Source organism: Accipiter gentilis, chromosome 25 (assembly GCF_929443795.1).
Source record: "Accipiter gentilis chromosome 25, bAccGen1.1, whole genome shotgun sequence".
In the NCBI taxonomy this organism is placed as follows: Eukaryota; Metazoa; Chordata; class Aves; order Accipitriformes; family Accipitridae; genus Astur; species Astur gentilis.
Window position 1 is genome coordinate 16,905,833 of NC_064904.1, and position 23,814 is coordinate 16,929,646.

Below are 23,814 nucleotides of genomic sequence, written 5' to 3' on the forward strand. Positions count from 1 at the left end.
GCTCACAGTGGAAGAGGAAAAACAGGAAAATGGAATGTAGTGCTGCTCTACTTATTGCTATTCATTTTAATGTTATTGTACCTGCATAAATAATTTAGGGAAGGAAGAGCATTTTTCAAATCTATGTTTTACACAGACACTGAAATAAGCTCAGATAATTGCACTGGAGCTTTATTTACTCTAATATGGATCAAAGAAAGTGCATCACAGTACTGTGGAAAACATTCACACCCGTGCTCTCACAGTTTTATTACCAGGGCTGGCATCAAGTCATCTGAGCCCCCCCATGTGAACATTCAAAGAGAGAGAACTTCACCCAGAAATCTGAAAATTTTATAGAATCATAGAAGGGTTTGGGTTGGAAGGGGCCTTAAAGATCACCTAGTTCCAATGCCCCTGCCATGGGCAGGGACACCTTCCACTAGCCCAGGTTGCTCCAAGCCCCATCCAACCTGGCCTTGAACACTCCCAGGGATGGGGCATCCACAACTCCTCCGGGCAGAACCTCTGTTCCAGTGCTTCACCACCCTCACAGTGAAGAACTTCTTCCTTATACCCAAACTAAATCTACCGACTTTCAGTTTAAAACTGTTCCCCCTTGTCCTGTCACTACAGGCCCTGGTAAAAAGTCTGTCTCTGTGTTTCTTATAAGCCCCCTTTATATATTAAAAGGCCATAATAAGGTCTCCCCAGCACCTTCTCTTCTCCCAGCTGAACAATCACAACTCTCTCAGCCTTTCTTCACAGGAGACGTGCTCCAGCCCTCTGACCATTTTCACTGCCCTCCTCTGAACTGCTCTGACGGGTCCATGTCTTTTTTGTGCTGGGTGCCCCAAAGCTGGACACAGTGCTTCAGGTGGGGTCTCACCAGAGCGGAGTAGAGGGGGAGAATGTGGGCTGCAAGCGCATATTGCTGGCTCATGTCCAATTTTTCATCCACCAGTATCCCCAAACCTTGCTCCACAGGACAGATCTCAATCCATTCATCCCCCAGTTCCACTGTGCTATTGCACTTTTGCACAAGGTCTCCTCAATACTGCACAACTGGAGAAAAAAAAAATAAATATAGAAACAGCAGTCTAATCAAACATTTATTTCTGCCTTATTGCCTTGGAGATAGAATGCAGCTTATCTTGCTTTTATTTACATTAAGTGTGTCAGTATAATTTGTGTAACTCTTAAGAATTAAGGCACATTATCATGTTATGTGCTGAGTTTAATTGATCTGTTATCTGCTGCCACAGAGTCAACAGGGGAACCTCAGCAAGGTTCACAGCAGGGTGTGGAGCAAGACTGTGACCTCCCACGTTGGGAACTATTTCTCATGTTGTTTTCAGAACCTTGCACTTCATCTTTACATTGGCTCTTGCATTTCACAGCCTCAGTTAAGTATAGATATCAGAGTATGTTTGCTGAACTCCAAAGTGCAGTCTGCCTCAATCACAGGACAAAGTGCAACAGAACTGTCGTTCATTCTGTTGATGTTCAGGTTGACTTTGGTTGACTTTTAAAAACTGTTAGCAGTAATGGCCTCTTCAGAGAGTGAAAATTAGCTTCTCATGGAAACTAAGTTCAGGTATTAGGAGGAGAAATATTTTTGGTTTTCCTCGGGAATTCAGATGTTGGTCAAATCCAAGGGCTTTGTTATGTGATCCTTTAAGAGATGTTTCACTTTACTTTGGTACTTTGACAAACAGCTCTAAGTAGCTGCTGGCTCTGAAGCAACAAAAAGAGCGTATGTTACTGTCAACACTCAAAGTTGTACTTGCAGCAAGGAAGTCAGAGCACCACTGGCCATCAAGGTTGGACTGGAAGTGGCAACCCTGGACTCCCATCAATCTTTTGCCAATTGCTTTGGGATGGAGAAGAAATCTCACAGTCTGGCATGATTTGGATGGTTTACAGCAGCCATATGTAAAAGCTGCAGCCTGTGGTAGCTTTACTGCTTTTTACCTGGTGGGGATCTCAAAAGAAATCTTTTTAATAGAGTCCGGTGTGTATGATTAGGATAATTCCTTAAGTATATATATCTATCATTAAGATAATACTAATGAGATGAGCATATTTACTTTTTATAAGTTGGAAAACAGCAAGAATGGACACTACCTTGTAAAGGACCTTGTAACTTTTTCCAGTGCTCTCCTTCCCATGCTCAGTCTGACACCGAGCATGCCTACATGCACTGAGCAGGCACTTTCTGCCTATCTTTGTTGTCTTGGGGATAGGCAGTAAAATCCCCACTGATGGTGACTGTGCAGCTGTACAAATGCACAAGAACTCCGTAACTGAACCTTTTTTTTAACAGGAGAAGTCTATTTTACTCAGTTTTGTTGTAAAAGAAGGGTTGAAGCACAGAGTTACAAAATAAATTGTCACCACACATCAATCACAGGATGCTAGGACCTTGTGAGCTTCTCCTACGCATCTTTTCTGTGCTCAGCCTGAGCTGCTGCATGCCTGTCTCTTTGGGGATAGCCAGGAAAATCCCCACTGGGAATATACTGTGCAGGTGCAGTGTACGTCCTCTTCCAACTTTGTACTGCCTGTTCCAGTGTGTTGTGGTGCAAAGCTCCACAATCATGTGTGCATCACCTGCACTTAGCACAAGGAGGAAATAAGACCCAGAAAATACTTTCAATTACTTGCTATTTATTTATATATGTTTCGTATGGCATTAAGTTTTTGCACTAACACAAAATAAATAGTTCTCAACTCAGTAAAACAGGAGAAAACAGGGAAATATAAAGAATAGCTGTAACCTATAGCTGTATAACTGTGAACAGTCATAGTTCCTGTGATAGTCTTCCTTCATAACCGCCAAAGGCCTGTTTCTATTCTAAAACACCACAACTATTTAATTAACAATGACTGGTTTGGACACAGTTGAGGACTGGTGCTATTTACAGAAACAAAGTATATTGGCGGTGCATTTTTATTTTTTCTGTCACCTTTCCCTTGCTGTATGAATTATGTTCTGACTGATTTTTCAGCAAGTCAGTCAGAGCCTTAAAGGTAGACCGTGGCTGTATTTTGCCTCAGAAAGCTGTAATGCAAATTTTGTGGCGATTCAGGAGTTGATTCGTGAATCCTTTGGTCATTGGTGGAGCTGGGACAGACCAGGCACCTGCGTGTGGTAAACATGGCCATCCCGTGCTAAGTCTGCTGAGAGATGAAGGGCCTTAGCTGTGAGATTTTGGGAACAAGCTGTGTGTCCCTTTCTGAACAACTATGCAGCTCTGCTTGCAGTTGTGTCAAGTGTCTGGCAAGGGAAGCAGGAATTATTACAGGTTCCCCTTTCATATCTGTACCTCTTGCTGTGAAAGACAGAAACATCAAGGTAGTAAGAGCAGGCTTTTTTGCCTCTGCACATAAACACTAGCAAATCTACAGTGAAGAGCTATAGATGAGAGTGATGCGACGTCCAGAAATGCCGCAGCCCCTGCATTTTTAGCATTTGTGGGTATCCAGCACCATGAATTTTGGAACCTAGCAGGTCTGGAACGTGCGCCAGAGCGGGCATATGCGAGAACTGGGTTTGCCTTGGCAGGCAGCGCAGCGGCAGGCATGTCCGAAGGCAGCGTTACTGCAGGAACCCGGGTGGGAAAGGCTTCCACGCTGCGAGACGGGCGGCTGCCTCCCGCAACAGGGATGCGGCAGTATGGTCTGTGAGAGGGCCGGGGATGGCTCCAGCGGGGAGAGGAATCGCCGGTGTCCCCGAGGGCCAGCCGTGAGGCCCTCCTCAGTTAGACGGGTGCTGCCTTTTGATCTCCAAACACCGATTTTTTGATCTCCAAACACCGAAGCCAAACCTGGACACCCGCCAGCGCCCGAGGACATGCCGCCTTGTTTACGAGCAGGGCGGCCCTCCTCTCCCCTCGGGGGCACATCGAGAAGGCAAAATAATTTAAAAAAAAAAATAGGGCCCCCGCTCCCAGAACCCGACCTTCACCCCCTGTCACATGCACGGCCTCTCCCCCACAAACCCAGCGCTTTTATCGCTGACTGCGCCGGCCCCGGCCTCCGGGGGGGGGGGGGGGGGGATCGCCTCAGGGCCGGGCCGGGCCGCGGTACGGAGCGAAGCCGCCCAGTGGGGGGAAAATGGGTGGAAGAGGGGACGGGAGGCGGGGAGGAGGCCGGCGCTGCGCTGCCGTGGGGCAGGCGCTGGCTTCAGGCAACGGAGGGCGGCTCCCGCAGCGTCGCGGCCTTGATAAAGGGGCACGGCTGGGCCGCGGCGGTGGCAGCGGGAGGCCATGGCGTGGGGCTGTGCGCTGTGCCTGGTGCTGGCGGGCGGTGCCCTCCTGGCCCTGCTGGTGCAGCTACTGCGCTGGCTGCGGGCCGACGGCGACCTCACGCTGCTGTGGGCCGAGTGGCGGGGGAAGAAGCCAGGTAAAACCGCCCGCCAGCGGCCGTCGACCGCCGGGAGGGGACCGGGGGTGGTGGTGGGCGCGGTGTGGCCGGGGACGGGTTCGGGGCCCTCCGTGAGGGGAAAGGGGATGGCGGCATGTGTGGGGAGGAGAGCGCTCCCCAGGGACGGGGCTGAAGTCGCCTCAGCTCGGTGGAACCAACCCCCGGCAGCTGCCCCAGGGGTTTGTCCATAAAAATAACCCCCAAAAGCGTAACTTTCCTGCCCTTATCCAGCGAGGCGTGTGGTGCCCCTCACGCCAATAACGTAGCTCTCCAAAAGCAGCTTCGCAGCAACAGAGAGCTCCAGCAGATCTGTGGTGAGGGCTGGCTCGTTTGGCCCAAAACCGGTTGTTTTGCACTGTTTCTGGGCAGATAACCCGGTTCTGGCGTCGGCATGCGGAGTAACGGAGGCTGCCTGGGGAGCGCGTGGTTCAGGGCCAGTGTCGAAGGAAGGGTCGGTAAGAGAAGAGGATGCTTGGCGCCTGTGGCCAGGATGAGTTGCTCTGTAGTCAGCTGAGCTTCTGTTTCAGTTTGTTTTGACATCTTCAAGCAGATCTCGGTTTCACAGTAGTGCTGAAAGTGTTTACAGTGAAGTAAACATGAATATTAATGTTCAGATTAAATGGGTTTCCTCTTCTGAAGGGCGTAAGGGAACACCACACGATTGCTCTCTGTGGCTTTACACCACTTTTTTGTAAGGTGCTGCTTTTGACACCTGTGGGTACAAAAGTTCAATGAAATGCTGTCAAGGATTTTCAATTCTTGCTTGCGTTGACCTTTCTAATCTAACTGTAATTCTGCCTTCTTCTGGACAAAGACCTTTAAATATCGTAGGTTTTATTTGCTTAGTAGAGACTTTTGATCAGGAAAGCCACAAATCTCTGAATATCCCCCCTCAGCTTAGCCAGCACTGGTGATTTGGGGCTGCTGTGAGCCATGTTGGGCACGGGTGGTTGAGGCAACAGTGGGAAGCTGGTTGCACCTCATCCATTGGGAGAAGAAGCTGATCTGAAAGCAGATGGGACAAGAGACGCTATAAGCCTGTCCCATCTGTGAAATGAAACTGGATGTAAGGTTGAGATCTGGAGATAAGACTGTATGGAATGAAGGCAGATCAGGAATGTGTGCCTGAGCGAGAACAGTGGGGTAAGGGTTTGGGCTTGAGACCGCGATTCAGTTGGGATGGTGGCACAGGTGAAGGTTGGCATTAGGAAGGGCTTGAGAGAACAGCAGGACAAACTTGTTGAGACGCCTCTATCTTCTGCTTTCAGTAGAAGCTTACTGCTAAAGTGCTAGTCCATGTAATGGACAAGAGAACAGAAAAGCATGCACGAGTAATAAAGCTTTAAGAAATACTAAACTTGAATGTGTGTGAGCAATCTTCTGTAACTCTTTGGATATGCAGCCCAAAGTTTTATAGTAACTCCCATCAGGTTGTTCTCTTACTATAAGAAAACTACAAAAAAAGCTTCATGTGTGGACTTTGCAAAGATCACAGAAAGACTCAGGGCAGAGAAACAAGACAAATCTTGACTAATACAAACAGAATTGAAGCTTTGTCCTGAGGGACCTATGTGCAATGTGCATCAAGATGTAGGAGCTCTCAGGTAGACATAGTGTTATTTGAATGTAGCCTTCAGTCTTATTGGAGGCCTGGAAACCTTTTAACTAGTCTCTAAAAGTTCCCATATAAAGAGCAATGTAGTCATTTTCTGCTGTAGTTGTTTCAACATGTAATGTAGGAAGAATCAGGCAGAATTTTGTCAACATTAGACCCTTTGCTCTGCGAAGAGGTGAGCTGTGTCTTACCCTACCCTGTCTCCCAGCCTCAGTGCTTGTAATTAACTAAAATATGTAGCTGAAATGGTAGCATTTTAAGTGGCATTTTGCTGATAGTTCAGCCATATATATGTGGCATAGTGGTGCCACAGTGCTGATCCTAACTGTTCACGTGGGAAAACAGAAGGGACAAACGCTACAAAAGATGTTTCTTTAAATATGTTCTCCCTTTTCCTCCTCCCGATATTGTGCACATAATGTAACATGCCTAGGTAAGTAACATGTAGATCCCATGGAAAAAACCCTTGATTTTTATTTAAAGCTGTTATTGGAGCTGTCACTCTTGCAGTTGTTATATTGTGTTATCACTTCTACAACACTATTATGGATGTCGAAGCTTTTGGTGATAAAAATATGAGAAAGCAGACTGATCTCGTATGTTTCCTTCTCTTATGCTGTAAACTATAGTTATGAAGAAAGGCCTTAATATAGGTAAGACTGGTTCCATGTCAATGATTCAATTCTATAGGTTTAGTTCACTTCTGGATTTTGTCCTTGGTGGGTGCTGGATTGCTTCCCATCTTCTAAATATTTGTGTGGTCAGGAGACAAGGGTTACTGCTTACCTGATGACTTTCCTTATGTGTTGTGTTTCATTAGCTGAACAGCAGTCACTCTAAAAGGTGTGCTTTTCAAAGGCAGTATAACATCAAGCTAAGGAGAATCCTTTTACATATGAAAGCCTATGTATCTGAAGCTCTACCTACTCTTAAAGCTGGGAACAATGGTATGATTCTTTAGGGCTGTGGGGAGGATGTTTTGCTTTAAAACTCCCCATACCAATTTTTTTTTCATGAATGAAATGACACGGCAACCTTGTGCTACAGGAGCTATAAAATTTTGGAAAAAGCCCTAAACAGCTACAAAAGCACTTCTTGGATTATTTGCAGTACTACTTTGTTCAACCTCTCATTTGTTATGCCTTGTAACACAGTAGCTAATGGTTAGTAATAGTATAATCTTTTATTTCTTAATTTGTCATGGTTAATTTTTAAACTTATTTTCAGTATCAACAGGACATGTATTCTAGAGCAAGCTGGTGGTTTGATACTTGTTCTACAATGGCATTTGAGCTAGGTTTTCCATTATGTTAACTCCCAGTAGCTCAGTGCTTGGTAACTATCAGCACTGGGGAATCAGTGGAAAACTTTTCTTATCTCAGTTAATTATTCTGTTCACAGAACAAGATCCTGAATAACTGCAGTGAAGCTGCCCAAGACAGGTTGAGAACAGGGAAACTGAGTAGTAGGAGGAAGCAGATTTGTTTTCAGTAGCAAGAGGAGAAGAGTGTGGTAAGCAGGGTTGAAAGTGTACCCATGTGTTGTTTTGTTCACGTAGTGTTTGTCTGCACGGGTTTTCTCCCTCCCCTCCCCCTGCAATGTAATAGGAGAGATGAACCCCCATGTTTCTTGTGGTTAATTCAATGAATTGGTAATGTACTAGAATAAAACTGTTGGAAGAGCGTGTCAATAAGATTTATAGACAGCAGCCATTTGGTATAATGATTAATACAGTGGTTATTCCTACAACTTCAGCAACACCTCTTTCCACCTCCCAAGTTCATAACCTTAGAATACATCTCTGCTTTGGAAAGTGACTGTTGTTGCTGTTGTTACTGTTTTTAAAAGCAAACAAAACCCCCCAAACCACCAAAGCTTGGTTTTAGGAGGGATTTTTCTTTGGCTAAAATACAGTCAGCTTAAAAAAAGACAAATAATACTCACTGCCAGTCCCACAAACTCAAGCTGAGCTCTGATATTCAGTCTTGAGTGCTCGCTGCTCTTGTCTGAAGGGTAGAAGGTTTTGGTGCTGATCTCTTCATAGGATTTCTGTCATTAAGACTCTGAAAGTAGAAATTTGAAGCACAGTGTGGTGTAGAACCAGGAACTGATTACTGAAGTAAGCAGGAAGTAAAAGCAGTCCCAGCCACTGGCTGCAGTGAAAAAGAAGTACTTTTGCTAAATTAAACGAGTGGCTAAGTTTCAGTGAGCTGAAAAATGCTATTGTGGCCTATTTCAGACTAGAACTGGTTTGGGAACTGCATTTGGCTCTGCTAATTGAATTATACCATGAAATCTTTCTTGGTTGGCTAGACATTGTTGGAATACTCTTCTGTAAAAACCTGAGAAATAGAAGGAAGAGCTCCTGTCAGCAGCGCTCTGAGTATTTGAGTCAGATTTTCACTAAGACTAATCTTGAAGAACATGTACAAGCGTTAGGCCATGCTATGTTCTGGAAGGTGCTCTGGTATTGGTGATCATTTGTCCTTAAATCATGTTCTGGAATTAAATGGGCAATTTTCATCCATCTGTTGTATTTGATGATTTTGGATATATGTCTGTAAAGCTATGCCTTTTCCCAGTACCCAGGTGTATCATGGAGTGGGAATAATTGCAAACAAGAGAGAACAGTCATATAAGCAGAGGAGTAAAAGGAGTGAGATGCTATTATTTTTACTACAGGTTAAAAAGCATGCCTGGGCAGGAACTATGAGTACCTGGGAAATTCACACGTGAGCTTTCACGTAGGTAGCTCTGTGTACTGTACTCTGCCAATGCAGGAATTAACCTGCACCAGATACAAAACAGAGTGGATGAACACCCATTTGGTTTGTTATGATTAGCTGTCTTTGTTCAGAGAATTCCCTTCTGTAGACAATTACTTAGGAACATTTTTGAGGTAGAACATTATTGGGAAAGGTTTGCTTAGGCTTTTGTTTGGATTTGCAATACAGTAACTGTTTCCTGTAATTTCCAAGAATTCTCCCTTTCCTCTGAAGCTCTTTTTGATGAAGTTAGTGGAAACGCTATGTGTGGATGGCTTGCAGAAATGCAATCAAATTTCTTCCATCAGATAGATAATCAGTGTTCAGATTAGCCTTGGAACAAAGTTCAAGTGGCAACAGAACAGCTATGAACAGTTTCACAACTGCACGTGACCAAAAAATAAGAAGTCAAGATTTTATAATAGCCAAAAAAATTGAGCATATTTCTTAAAAACAGTATCAGATTATATGCCAGCAGTGACTTAAATGACTTATCCTAGCATTGGCAATGTGTGAACTATGTTCTTGATTCTTTTGTTAGAAAATGAACTGCGTGGCAAGGTTGTCTGGGTGACAGGAGCTTCCAGTGGAATTGGAGAAGAATTGGCTTACCAGCTATCAAGGATAGGAGCCTTGCTTGCCATCTCAGCAAGAAGAGAGGATGAGCTGGAAAGAGTGAAAAAGAAATGCCTTCGTAAGTACAACTTGCTACTTCAAGGGAGCAGTTGCACTCTTGCTGTGATGGGAGTTGCCACAGAAATACTAACCCACATATCACAGGAATAAATTTCATTATGAAAGTATATATAGCTTCACTGTACATTTGAAGATGGTATTTTCTTTTTGTGACTGAGAAGCCTTTGTATAGACTTGCATTATGAGTTCCTTCATAAGCCAATGTTACTTAAAAATCTCATTATCAGTTGCAAGTGGTCTTGTAAGATACTAGATTAAGAAAAGGAATAAATGCTGTGGAGAATGGAGGAAACAATCTGAGGGGTATCATCCTATTAAGAACCAAACCATGTAGCTGCATGCTACCAAGAAGTCTTCTTCCTTCAGGTTTGTGCATGATACAGGCAGACTAACAACTGACTTTCCTCTTTTTGGAAAAGGAATGAATAGAAATGTTCAGAAAAAGTTGTTCTGAGCAAGTGGAAGAAAGAGGATCTTCTGTAGATCAAGAGGAACAAATGTGAAGTGGAATATTCATCTATTCCAGTTATCTTTCATACACCTGCTGAGTCAGTAGTCTGGCTTCATTCCTCCTGTTTCTCATTTTCCCCTCCCTGTTTTCTGGCTTGACAGCAAGCAGGATAGACAGTTAATTTGTGTTGATAAATAGAAGTTTTGAACATGATTAACATGTCTTTTCAGACTATATATCCTCTGTAGCTCAGTATACAGTATTTCATACTAAGTATTATGACACTGACAGTTCATTCCTGGTAATGTTGACAGAATGTCCACAGTTTACTTGGAATGAGTGCTGGTGAATAAGGAAACATTTGTCTTGGATTAGCACCTAAGCATTTCTAGAAATCTAAAAGTTGCAGTGGGCTGCTATGAAAATCTGTCAAGGAGCTTCAAAAATGCACAACTCCTTATTTCTATTTTCTGATGCTTCAAAAAAGCAGTTGCTTAAATAGATACCTTCAAAAGGAAGCAAGGGACGTAAGATGACAGTGTGGTTAAGTGGTAGCCATGGCAAAATTCCAATGGTATATGATGCAATGTTTAGCAGTCAGTAAAACTATGCAACTGTATTTGCGTCTGTGGCTGTTTGTTGTTATTGCAAAACTGATAACACTAGGTAGGCTGGCAGGGGCCATAATCCTGGATGTCCATTTTCAGGCAACACTTGCATGAGAGTGTGATGTGCTAAGGAGTATTCAGAAAGATTATTTCAATTGGCGTGAACCAAGAGTATAGATTTATGTAAGAATTTCTGCCTCTGCCAACTTGAGGTAACCCTGTGAATGTCTTAGCTGTGGTATATACTTATGTAGCCATGTGTTTTGCAAATATACACTGCTGAACTTTATTTTAACTATAGGTCAGATTAGTAGGAATATTGGAAACTCTTCAGGAGTATAGTTACTCCATATTTTCTGTTGTCAGCCTTGAAGTAGTGTAAGAAGTAACTGGGCCCCCTTCCCCTCTTACTCTTCTTTTCTCAAGGCTATATAAACCCAGCTTTCCACCCCTTTCCTTGATAATCATGTGTGCTAGACCCCCTAACCATCTTAGTGGCCCTATGCTATGCTATCTCTAGTTTATCAGCATTTGTCTTGAACTAAGGGCGTCCAAAATTGGACGCAGTACTCTAGATGCAGTTGTTAAGTGTAGGCACTTAAAAGTCACTTCCCTCAGTCTGTTCTTGCTAGTGCAGTCCACTAGCATTTGTTATTGCCAGAGCTCATTGCTGACTTATGTTCAACTTGGTATTGTCCTTCCATCAGGACCTCAGCTCTTGTTTGGAGAGCTGGTACATAGCCATTTGGACATTCGCTGGCAGTACTCTATGGCATTATTCTGTCCCAGGTGTGAAATTCTGCATTTGACTTTGTTGAGCTTAATGAGGTTTGTCAGACCATTCTTGCAGCTTGTTAAGATGCCTCTGAATGGCAGTCCGCCCCTCCAGCATAGCAGCTGGTCCTTTGAACTTGATGTTAACTGAACTGCTGAAAACCTATGTTTTGTCCCATCATCTGAGTCATTAATGAAGATATTAAAAGATACTGATCATGGAAGGATACCACTTCTAACTGGCCACCAGTTAGACTTTGAACGGTTGGTTGCTATTCTTCGGGCCCGGTGATCCAGCCTGTTTTTCACTTGCATTGTAATCCACTCATCTAGACCCCTCATATTTCCCCAATATAACTTCAAGGATGCTATGGAAGACAATATAGAAAGCTACATAGTCAAGGTAAACAACATCCACTGCTCTTCCCTTGTCCACAGAGCCAGTCATCTCATCACAAAAAGCAATTAAGTTGGTCAAGCAGTATATGTCCATGCTAAATCTATGCTGGCTTTTCCCAGTCACTTTCTTGTCCTTCATGTACTTGGAAATTGCTTTCAGGAGAAATTGCCACGTAATTTTCCCAAGGACTGAGGTTAGGTTGTGTGGCATTTGGTTTTCTGCAGTCACTGTGGAGCTACTCCACTTAACCAAGTACCTTCCAAAGATGAGTGCCATTGGTCAGCTCTTGTAAATCTTGGATGTATATATTGCCCTGCTTAAATGTGCAGTTTGTCCCTAACTTGGTCTTCCTCTGATGTTGGTAGTATTTCTTTCCCCCTAGACTCTAGCCTAAGGAGTGCGGGAGACCTGAGAGGAGATCTTGCCAGTGAAGACTAAGGCAAAGAAGGCAATGAGTACCTCATGTTTTTCTGTGTACTTCGTCGCCATCCCTATTCAGCAGTGAGCTCACTCTGTCTTTGGTCTTCCTTTTGTTGGTGCTGTACCCGTGAAGCCCTTGTTGCCTTTCACATTCCTCACCAGTTTCAAATCCGTCTGAGCGTTGATCTTCCTGATTCCATCCTTGCATGCTTGGGCAGTGGGTCCATGTGCTTCCTGGGTAGCTTGTTTTGCATGTTTTCTTTTGTAATTGAGTTCAGGAGTATTCTGTGAGGTTTGAGTAGCGTGGGATGGATTAAGATTGAGCTGCAACATGTAACAGCAGCTTGAATTTGACTGACTTATATGGCATAATTGGAGCTAATAGGCTTTAACATGCCAGGTGTAGATGCTATACACAGCAGCAACCTAACTAGATAATTTTCATATTAATGTCAGAAGCAAGCACACTTAATCTTGTTCAAAATTCAGAGACACCACCCTGTGATACACGTTTATGCATTCTGCACTGCTTAAAGGCTGAAGGAGAGAGAGAGAAGGAAAGTACCGTAAAAGCTATGGTAATACCTGTTGAGTCATGCATATGCCACTCAACATTTCTCTGCAGGAGGGAGGGAAAGCAACTTGTATAACTTGCATGGTTCCTGCAAGTGGCTTCTGTATTTCCTCCAGCCACTCTCTGAAACATGAGTTGAATTTCACCAGTAATTTTGGAGGCTGTTTCTCTCAAAAGCCCTAAAGAGGGGGAGAAGAAAAAAAAAGTAGATGGGGGTGTGTTTCTTGGTTTGACAAAGCTCAAACACGATTGAAATATAGATAGGCCAAATGAATGGCAGGCAATCTATAAACTATAGAATTAGATAGTAACTGAGGTTGAAATGGACCTCAGGAGGTCATGTTGTTCAGCCTCTGCTAAAAGCTCATGTTCTGTCAAAGGACATTATACAAAATAGAAATAAAGGAGAAGAAGAAGAGTTGAAGAGCTGGGAAATAAAGGATCTATGCTGAGTAATAGCACTTAACTGTGTTACGAGAAACTACTATCTTGGATTAACGTGTATTAAAGAGAATTGTTGATCTGAAATCCTCTAGGTGATGGTAGGGGAAGGAGGTGTACACCTCCTTGGTGTCATATGACACCATGTCCGTGGTGACATGGTATCATAACAAAATACTGTTCTAAGTCAGCATTACTTATGCTGCTGTCTTTCAAAAAACAAGTTGGCTTTGGGTGACTAACCATGTTTTAGTTAAAAAGTAGCTAGAACTTAATGAACCATCAACAGGGAAGAGGCAGCCCATGATTGCTTGATAGGAAAATGTCAGTCAGAAGACCTGCTGCTTAGTGGTTGGACAGTTTGATCCCAACCAGAAGCCATGTAGTCATAAAGCTGCTATGTAAGGAGACTTTAAAGGATCTCCAGAAAATACTGTGCACTAGAAGTGCACAGTTTCACAGCTGTGTGAAAGTGGCCTTTGTTCTGTGTAGACTGACGTTTGAGCGCTCAGCAGATACATTGCATCTGAAAGCTGGTGGCCATGTGCAGTTCAGTTTGCAGCTGGAGACGCTTCACTAAAGGATGTTAACTAATGTATGTTAGCATTTGTGTAAAACAATGAACTCTAAAGTAAGGTCTCCAACTTGGGAGCAAGTGTTTTTCTGGGTTATCATTATTGTTCCCTTAAAAACATCAGTTTGGTAGTAGGCAAAAAAGGAAGTGGAATATTAGGTGTTACTGGTAAAAGGAATGGAGAACATCATTCTGACAGTGTATAAACTGGAACGTGTACATGTACATGCCTTCAATACCATGCACAGTTCTGGTAATCTGCCAGAAAAACAGTGGAAGGAGTGGACAGTAGAAGAAGTTTAGAAAAAGGGTAACAAGAATGTTTGAAGTTTTCTAAAAGCTGTCTGTGAGGAGTGACTAGAGCAAGGATCCCTCACTGTAGAAAAGAAGTAAGGAAGCTGGTAGAGATATGTATGGTCTGAATGCTTTGGGGGGTGAAAATCAGACTGGACTATCAGTTGCTCCAAAATAAGAGCTAAGCTTCTGGTTTGCTGTTTCCTGAAGTCAGAAGTTTCTTACATCATATAAAAGAGCACTTTCTTATCAGCAGTCTGTGTTTCTTCCTCTGCTTTTTTTTTTTCCCTGCTGTGTAGCTTTCTTGGCTGGGTTGACTGTGTGGTCTTGTTAAACCACAGCAGAAACACTCTACATCCCAGTAGGTTTCAGCTGTGCAAATCTCCTTGAGGAGGGAGCATGAGCTAGAGATGTGTCTCCAAGAGGGTAGTTTAAACTACATGGCTTTTACTACTGTGTTTCTGGAAGAAATGGAGGGGAAAATGTACATGAAGGGAGCAATAAATGGAAATACTGGTAGCTTTAAACCAGACAGATGGGTTTATTTTAACCAGTAGCCTAAATGCTAGTGACCTTTGGACTAAGACAACTTATGGTTTTAAGTAACCTCCTTATTTGTACGTCACTGTAAAGACAGTTCAACCTTACCTGTATATGCAAAAAGTAGTAAATAAAAATTCAGAGCCTTAGGCCCTCCAAAGAGCGCAGCTGGTTAAAGGGGAGCAGGTACACTTAGTTGTGGCTAGGAATCAATGTAGAAACAAAAATAGCACTATCAAACTAATATAAAGTAAAGAAATCATGTAATATGTAGTTAAAAAAACCTGGGAAGATTAACATTGAAGATTTTATTTTTGTGATTCATCTGCCCCAAAACCCCAGGGTAACAAGTCACTGCTCACAAAATACTTTCTATGGAAAAGGTCAGTTGTTCTGAAGAGGCAGTGGTAGAAACACTCAACATGAAGGCTTGAACTTGATGACAGCTGACTTTTATTTCAGGAGATGGATATATTAAAAGCTGTCAGTTAAACAAAAACCTCCTTCTACCTCCTCCAATAATCTAGCTTCTCTAGACTTTGCCTCATAGCTACTCATGTATATATGTTCTGTTTTGGGTCTAATTGTACTAGTCCTACTGTCAGGAATAAACATGCTTCACCAGTTAACATACAAGCAAAGTGTCAAGGCTGCCAATATGCCGTGCTTCTGAACGACTCAATGAAAAGTTTCAACATCAGATAATCTTGTTGCATGTTACTCCCAACTATAGCAATTTATCTGGAGAAGTGACTTGTCTATGTTGTGCTGCACAAGCCTGTTTATTAAAGTCAGGCTTTTCACAAGCAAAAACATAATGATGAGGAAAGAAAGACTTGGTAGGAACAGATTAAAAATGGATTCTATGAGGAGTTGAAAATGAAAAAAAGCAAGCATTTTATTTCCAACTTAATGTTATGGTTTGTTCATGTCTTTTTAGTGAAAATGTGGTGTTTAAAAGCAGATTACCTTTCCCATGATTGTTATGTCAGCAATCTTATTGGTTCCCATTCACATTATGGTTGGTTTTAGAGATTAGCAACTTGAGTGACAAAGATATCCTTGTTCTGCGCCTTGACTTGACTGACAGAAGCTCTCATGAAGCTGCAACCAACAGTGTTCTTAAGCATTTTGGCAAGGTAAGGTGTGCTTCGGGAGTTAAACTTCTTTTTCTTCTCTATCTTCTATCCCTGCATGTATGTTTGTATTTCACTTTTCTATTGTGTGGTAAATTCATCAGTGTCTACATCTTTCTTCAGTTTCAATATTAAACTTGACCAAAAGTACCTGAATTTTCATCCCTTCTGTTGCTTGCTCCTGGGTTTCAGCAGGCTTTACAGAGATGCAGCAATGAACAAATAATCAGTGGTCATTACCAAGAACTAAAACTTCCCTTGCTTGATGTCACTGAATTTCTGCACTAACTGAAACACTCTTCAGCTGTATGTTTAGGGCTTAAAATTGTGTATGAAAGTCAGAACCTTTATTTTGTAGTTTCAGTAATGCATGTAACAAGTTCAGAGCCATATGGGACAAAACTGGACACCAGTTGTTTTTCTTGTTTTGTGCAGTTTTCTAGATTGCTAGTCCAGAGTATGGAGTTAAGAAAACAGCAGTCAGGTGTAACTAATGTTAAGTACAAGCTAGGCCTTTAGTCCATTGGTATTTTGTTTTCACAGTGAAATTATTGATAACAGATTTGTTTCTTCTGTTCTTTACTCTAGTTGTTTTCTGGTTTTGCACAAAACGTATTTTCAGAGGTCACGTTGCAGGACCTGAGCATTAAGTATTATTTGCTGCAGTGCAGTAGGGTTAAAAAATGTTGTGTGGAAAACAACTTTCCAGCTGCCAGTGTTCCTGTACTAGGAGTTAACCTTGTTTGGCATCAGATGCTGTAGTCCTGTTCTGTTGACCCAGCTCAAAATTAGCCAGCCCTCAATTCAAGGGGAAAGTCTAGTGGGTGAGAGCAACTACTGGAGCTTCTTCAGCAGCTGGTATATCTTAATTGTGTATGGCAGAGACGACAGTAGAGGGAGGAAATAGCCACTTAGCAATTGCCTGAGGAAATGCCAATGTTTGTGTTATATGAATTTATCATGTATCTTTCCTGAGATTGATGTTTTGGTCAACAATGGTGGACGTTCCCAACGCTCTCTGTTTGTGGATACAAACCTGGATGTCTACAGTGCCATAATGGAACTCAACTACCTAGGTACAATCTCTTTAACAAAACATGTCCTGAATCACATGATACAAAGGAAAAAAGGAAAGATTGTTACTGTGAGCAGTGTGATGGGTATCATGGGAGCTCCTCTTGCCTCTGGATACTGTGCCAGCAAGCATGCTCTGCAGGTAAGCTAAATTTCTGATATTAATTAAGTCTTGTTGTGTAGTAGACCAGCATCAGTTAGTACTGTAGCAGAGGACTTCATTCTGTGCAGAAAACACAAGTCTTGCCTGAAGTTGCACACAGCATATGTAGCTTTCTCAGGTTTTGAAAGTCCTTTAGAATGAATTTGCTCTGAAATGTGAAATATTTCAGCTCCCAGTGTAGATTTATTTTCCTGACTAAAATTCAAATGTCATCTTAGTTGGTCCTAACCACTACGTAGTTAAATTCCAATGTGAAACACAAGACCTTAGCTGCTGGCCTTCATCTGAAAGAATACCTAAATCAGAGGATTATTCTGTTGCATATGGAAGCCCTAATGTTCTCATCTTAATTCAGTTAGGGAGGAAATGTCACTGGTGAGAGTTTTAAGACTACAGGAAATCTTTAGGACAGTAAAGCGAGAGCAGTGAGTGGTAAAGCAGACTACTTGGAGAAATGAGAATTCCCGCTCTAGCTGGGAACATCTGAACAAATCTTCCCAACAGTTCTGAATCTTGCTGTGGTGTGAAGAACTGGCAGCTCATAGTGTCTTAGGAAGTTATCTTCTGCATAACACTTAACTTTCAATATTGCTTGGAAAGAGTTTTTGAAAGTAGTCTTACTTGTGTAGAAAAACATAAAAGAAGAGCTCAGAAAAGTATCTGGGGTAAAAAGAAAGCCTGTATCATTGAGGAATAATTTAACTAGTAAATTTATTTAGACATATTTGTCTTTCACCACTGTTTGACTTCCTGCTAATGTACATTTTGCTCTCAGTAAAATAAACTTCAGCTGTGCTCAGTGCTGATTTAAAAAACAAAACTGGCACCTTCCTACTACCTGCTGGATTTAAGCACATAAACAGAGTAAATAACTCTGTTTAAGCTATGGGATCAGTATCTTTTTGACAATTTGACTGACAACAACAAAAATGTAACAAGCGGCTGACACGGCATAGCTGCTATACACTTGAAAGAATGAAGATGTAGAAGATGGTAACAGGCCTCTGCTAATAAAAAGTTTTCAGTTGGTGATGGGGAGACATCTGCAGCTCTTCATTTGAGTGGCAGTGATGAAATTGCTTATTAGAGGCCAGCTTTTGGTTTAAATCTAGTAGATATTTAAATCAGAAGAATGCAGTGAGCAGAAGCATGAATCTTAATGCTCCTTTATTAAGTGTTCTTTCAGTTGAGTTATCTTTTGGGTGTGGTGTAGTTGGTCTAAGCATGGCTAATTAGTTGCAGAGCATAAGGAATTCACGTGTTGCTTTAAAAATTCAGAACTCTTAATCTCATGTTAAGATCAAGAACACGGAAGAAGCTTTAAAGAGATAGTTTACTAAAATTTCTGGATTAATTAAAAATAAGCTGAATTGCTTATATCTTTGTTAGCTTCTACCTCTGCTCAATAACCAGGCCAGACTCCAAACTTCCTTTCTTGTTTCTTTCACAGTAACTCTGCAAATAGTAATTGCAGATGTTAAAATGAGATTTGCAATATAGATTTTGAAAAGACTCTGTCTGAGAGTCTCTTATCAGTCTGGAGTTATGGCTAGATGTGGGCATGAAAGCCCCCAAAACTAGAAAAGCTTTTTTGAAATATCAAACTTACCAGCCCAGTTCAGGTAAAGGAAGTCTGTAGGAATGGCAGTCCTCTTCAGATAGCCCAGTAGCCCATCTCTGACAATGAGCAAGAAGAAATAGCTAGAGAGAAGGTAAGGGAAAAATGAGATGAACATAAAGTGGTGCTTTTCCTGTTGTGTTTTCCCAGTGTGTATTGACCTGTATTCTAAGATCTTGAAATGAAGGTTGCATATTGACCACCAGTTATTAAATATGTGAGCCTATCTGACTTGAATTTATTACGTTTGCTTTTTTTTAAAAAAAAATTCATGCCTTGGAGTCTACCACAGCTGAGACAGTTAATGCTGCAATCTTAATTAGGCCTTTTTTTAAAAAGTCCTTCCTTTTGTTCTGAGTGTGTGTTTTGGTTTGGGTTTGTTGTTGGGGGCTATTTTTTTTTTTTTTTTAACATTTCTTTTAAATGGCAGTTGGAGGAGGAAGGAAGGAAGGAAGGAATTCTGCTAAGAATTAAAATTTGTTCTTGAAACAATCACACTTTGATTCATGCCAACGAATTCTTCATAACAACGTTCTACTGATGAAATTACCCTTCATTTCAGTTCTGGGAGTGCTGTAAGAGCATGAGTCAAGTCCACGGGAGTCTGCATATGACTGATGCAGTTTCTCTCCTGCTGTGAGGCTCATGGAAATCATGTGCCATTCATCTAGTTGTAATTCATGTAACCGGTGGCATTTGGAGTGGATCGGAAATGGTGGCCTTCAAAATGTTCCTTAATCAGGAACTTGTCTAATAAACACATGTACTGCACTGAGCAGCAACCGCTATTCTCTTTATGCAGTCTCTGGTCATTAGGGGAATTTCTAAATGTTTCTGTCATAGTAGAAGTCAGTTCAGCCTTGCCTTCTTCAGCATCTTCTAGGATTTGGTCACTAAGCTGGAAATGCCCAGAGATGGCTTAAAGCAGTTCCTGTTCCAGATCCTGTGTCTCCATGTCAGAGCTGGCTTCAGTCTGGGCTTGCGGGAGATGCTCAGATTCTTTCTCTTGCACTTGAGTTTCTTACTGCTCCCAAATCTGGGTCTGTGCCTGCCTGAATTTAAGGAAAAGAGAGCACTTTCTTTTCTTATTTAGGAATTTTAAGCTTCTCTTCTGGGAGGAAGTGGAAGTTTCATGCCACCTACCTTTGGATATCTAAGATAAGTGCTGGAATTAGAGAACCTGTATATACTGTAGATGGAGCCTCCAGAGGGGACTGAGAGTGAGATTCTGGTCTTCAAGAGGTTCTGCTGAGTGTATATTGGCCAGGATTTCAGCTGAGTAAGTGTCCTGGCCATCCTGTGTTCCTGGTGAAGACTACGCCTCTTCCATGGTGTAAAAACTTGGAACTGCAGTACAAAGGAAGGAGGGGCCACACAAACCCCTTGAAATGGAGGGGCATAGCAGAGTGGCCACAGAGCAGAAACAGGAGCTTGCTGTGATTTCTGGCTACAGGCATTTCATGTTTACAGCCTGTGCAACCCATTAATGAAATAGCATGAAGTTGACAGTGCTACTCACACAGCACTCTGAAAAAAGCCTCAGCAGCCCTACGCTTGGCTACTGGATGGACAGGATCTCCAAAGATAACATAATCTCACTGGGCCAGTGCTCAGCTTTTGGTATCTTGCAACTTGCTCAGGTCAGCAAGGCTCCTTTTGTAATAATACTTGGAGAGAAGCAGCAATCTGAGTGGAGTGTGCCAGAGCTGGTGCGCTCTGCAGGAAGGTGTCTGAATTTGCCTACAGAGGTGGCTACTGCCATGTGCCTCTGTGGCTACTCAGGACTGTGGGCAGGTGCCCATTTATAGGTAGAACTTGGATCCCAGCAGCCTACCAGCATTTGAGCAGGTGTAGGTGCTTTGTCACAAGTGACCAAGCAATGTTTCTGGCTTCCTTTTTATCATAGGCACTCACCCTTCTACCTCCTTGACTCTTGGAAGTACATCTTGAGCTTGTCTCCTTCAGGCAAAATGGGAGTCAATTCTGTCCCTCACCATCCCAAATTGCCAGGCAGTGATAAGGGAGTGTGGGCTGGGAGAGCTCTTGCTTAGTCCTGCTCATGCAGTTCAGCGTTGATGGAATAACTCACGACTGCCCAAAGAAGGGAAGGTGGCTGCATAGGCTACAAAGAGCAAGTCACCTGCAAAAGACAATTTCCACAATATTGCAGTTCTTACGATTGGTGGCACTTCCACTACCGAAACAGTGAGGCTCATCCTCAGTACAGGGACAGCAGAATCTGGCTGTAGTTTAGAGAAATTACTGTGGTTTTGAGAAGTCAAGGATAGATTCCTCAGTGATGTATATATTAATGTCTATAATTGCAGATAAAATGTTAAATTAGCCATTGAACATGAAAAGTCAAAGAAAGTAGTAGGAATTGCTTTTAGTGGAATACTGTTATCTTTACAACATACAATTAGTATGAAGATACATAGTCAGTTAAACCTTGCTACATGCGGAAACATGGCAAAGGAAGTTTACATCATAGTCTTTTCTTCTAGGGTTTTTTTAATTCTCTTCGGACTGAGCTGACTGACTACCCTGAGATAAGTATTATCAACATATGCCCAGGACCTGTACAGTCCAAGATTATACAAAATGTCTTTACGGAGAATCTTGCAAAGGTAAGGACTCAGTTCTGGTGTGATTTTTTTTTTTTTTTTTTTTTTTTTGGTCCTCCTAGCAAACACTAACATCTTCTTACCAAGAAATGCTTTGATTGGTGCAGAACTATGTGTAGGCTTGTAATTCTTGGTGCTATCAAGTCCGAATCAAATGAAAATAAAGTTTGATAATTGTTATGCCTTCTCTGTTCAAACACATACAATCCAAGTCTAGTAAAATTTACTGTACAGCCACCCTGATGCAGTTTTGGGGGAAAGGCCAGGATTTTCTGGACACTATTCTGCATGCAGAATACTATCCTTTCTGCACAGGTAGCTTTTTGTTTGTCCTAGTCACGATGTTCCCTGTTTGGTTGACGCTGTTGTTGGCAAAGCCACTAGAGTCAGCTGATGCAAGGCCCGCATTCTTTTCCTGTTAGTGATTGTTCAAGGAGAAAAAGCAAAACCTTCCAACTGCACAATTGCTTTTAGTAAAGGCTGTCTAACAAAGTAGCTGGCAAAAATTGCTGCTATGATACATCAAAATGTAATCTATCCTAAATTCAATCAATTTAAAGCTCAGGATAACCTACTGATGGGTGGGGGTGGAGAATCTCCTGTTGTTGAATTGAGTTCTGAAAGGATTTTTGGCTTGCAAAACTTCATACTTTTGTGAAAGAAAAGATGTACTTTCTGAGCAATCTGGAAAGCACGCAAAACAAATTCCTCAGATTTCAGCATGGCAAAAGTCCTAGGAGGAAGATTGAATCTAGACCAGAATTGCTTTTGCTCTGTGAAATAGAAGAACAGATTGATAGAGCTGTTATTGCTGGAGTGAAATGTATATAAATTCACAGGGCTGTGGCTTACATTCACAAAGTGATACAAGTGGACAAGATTTCAAGTAAGACATCCCTGCCACTGAAGAAGCCTCTGGCTTTTCTCTTGTTTGAGATGACTGCCCACAGAGCAGGGCTGGCAGGAACATTTAAGTTAATGGTGAATGTGGCCTCATCTACTAACTTGGTTACTGAGTAACTTGTAGCATGTAATGGGGTAGGCAGCTGGGAACAGGAAGGTTCCCCTTTCTCAGAGCCCTCAGCTGCAGAATGGGTCACCTGTTCCAACAGATCTATTTCATGATAAAGCTGAAACCATGCTGAAGCAGGACAGAGTTTGGAGATCCACTTTTTTAACCTTTGACCCATCAGTCAAGGCATTAATTAAAAGGGTGCTTTATTTAAGCATGTGTGCTAAAGGAAGGTGGGAAGTGTTCCTACACTGAAAACTAGAGGATAGTGAGGGATGGGTTCCCCAGCCCCAGCTGCTGCTGTACTGGCTGGGTTGTTCTACGTGTGTACAGTGCAGGAACCGGGAGGAGTACGTCTGTTGCACAGAGCCTGGCCGTTTCTCTCCCTCTGTCGCTCACAAACAGAAATCCAGTTCTAATCCCTCCTCGCTCACTCTCCCTTCCAGTCCATAGAGAACAGCGGTGATCAGTCCCACAAGATGCCAACTGACCGCTGTGTCCGGCTCACCCTGGTGAGCACAGCCAACGACCTGAAGGAGGCTTGGATCAGCGACCACCCCTATCTGGCCGTTTGCTACCTCTGGCAGTATGCACCCACTTGGGCTTGGTGGCTGATGAACAGAATGGGCAAGAGGAGGATACAGAACTTCAAAAGCGGAGTGGTAAGTTTATTCCTCTCTCCTCTGCTTGCTTGCTTGCTTTTTTTACTCTGCTGACAGACTCTTTAGCCATGGGAATGTTGGGATTGCATTTTGGATCTGTTTCTTTTTTCCTCTCCTCACTTCCCTAGCAGCTGATGCCAGGCCAGACTCCATCGCTGCATGCCTGGTAGTCTAGAATTACTGCAGTGTGGCCACATCACAGAACAGTGAAGTCAGGGTGTCTTGTAGTGCCAAAGGTCTTGCTCTGATCTTTGTCACGCGGGCTGCAAATTCAGATCTCACCATTAACACAGAGCTGAACTAGAAGTTAATAGCATAAATTACTTAATGCAACTTGGAATTAAGACTGTTGAAAATCTCTCCCTTGGTTGTGTCTAGTTTTTATATCAGGCACATAATCTGAGCTCCTCCCAGGAGTACCTTAAGCAATACTGCTGTCTGTCAGGGCTCTTCACTCACAGTTACATCCCCGAAGACAGCTGTGCGGTGCAGTGTCCTGTTCTTGCAATACTGCTTGGCAGGTGGTATTTTTCCTATTGTGTTTTTGTTGAACTTGGTACAAAAAAACCCATGTCAAAGTACTCCAAAAGCAGGAAATGCAAAAGTAAGTCTGGCACATGCAACTTAAAACTTCCTACTTCCAGACTGTAACTGCCCACTGTCACAAGCTGTTTCAAGCAAAATAACAGTGTGGGTGAAGGGCTTCAATAAGGGGGGGAAATACTGATTTAATGTACTCTCACTCCAGGACGCTGATGCCTCTTACTCAAGAAAGAAGAAATAAGGACAAATGTGTACAAAATCCTGCTTGTGCTAAGGCTGAGAAACTTTTTTCATACTGCATGGCTGCAAACAAAAGCTGTTTTTTATCTGTTGTACCTTTGTCATCATGTAACTTCACAAATCTATCAAGAGGTATACACACTTGACTAAATAAAAGTCTCTTTCTAAACATACCTGTTTCAT

The 23,814-nt window shown here is 42.5% G+C and overlaps 1 protein-coding gene across 2 annotated transcripts; it reads left to right on the top strand.

Annotated features, from left to right (window-relative positions):
• The first annotated feature begins 4,225 nt into the window (after nucleotides 1-4,225).
• Nucleotides 4,226-23,802, top strand: DHRS7 (dehydrogenase/reductase 7). Of its 2 annotated transcripts, none has more exons than XM_049828641.1 (7): nucleotides 4,226-4,386; nucleotides 9,329-9,481; nucleotides 15,592-15,698; nucleotides 16,672-16,911; nucleotides 21,055-21,177; nucleotides 22,633-22,848; nucleotides 23,597-23,802. In XM_049828641.1, the coding sequence occupies exons 1-7, from the start codon at nucleotides 4,251-4,253 to the stop codon at nucleotides 23,630-23,632; spliced, it is 1,011 nt and encodes a 336-aa protein (XP_049684598.1). In that variant the 5' UTR covers nucleotides 4,226-4,250; the 3' UTR covers nucleotides 23,633-23,802. The 2 variants fall into 2 exon arrangements, with proteins under 2 accessions (XP_049684598.1, XP_049684599.1); XM_049828642.1 differs by lacking the exon at nucleotides 4,226-4,386 and adding an exon at nucleotides 4,781-4,862.
• The last annotated feature ends 12 nt before the right edge of the window (nucleotides 23,803-23,814 follow it).

Excerpts from the sequence above, each read along its gene's own strand:
- DHRS7 (XM_049828641.1), top strand. The coding sequence starts at position 4,251 with ATGGCGTGGGGCTGTGCGCTGTGCCTGGTGCTGGCGGGCGGTGCCCTC. Across the intron at positions 9,482-15,591 it reads AGTGAAAAAGAAATGCCTTC|AGATTAGCAACTTGAGTGAC; the intron begins GTAAGTACAACT and ends GGTTGGTTTTAG. Across the intron at positions 16,912-21,054 it reads CCAGCAAGCATGCTCTGCAG|GGTTTTTTTAATTCTCTTCG; the intron begins GTAAGCTAAATT and ends CTTTTCTTCTAG.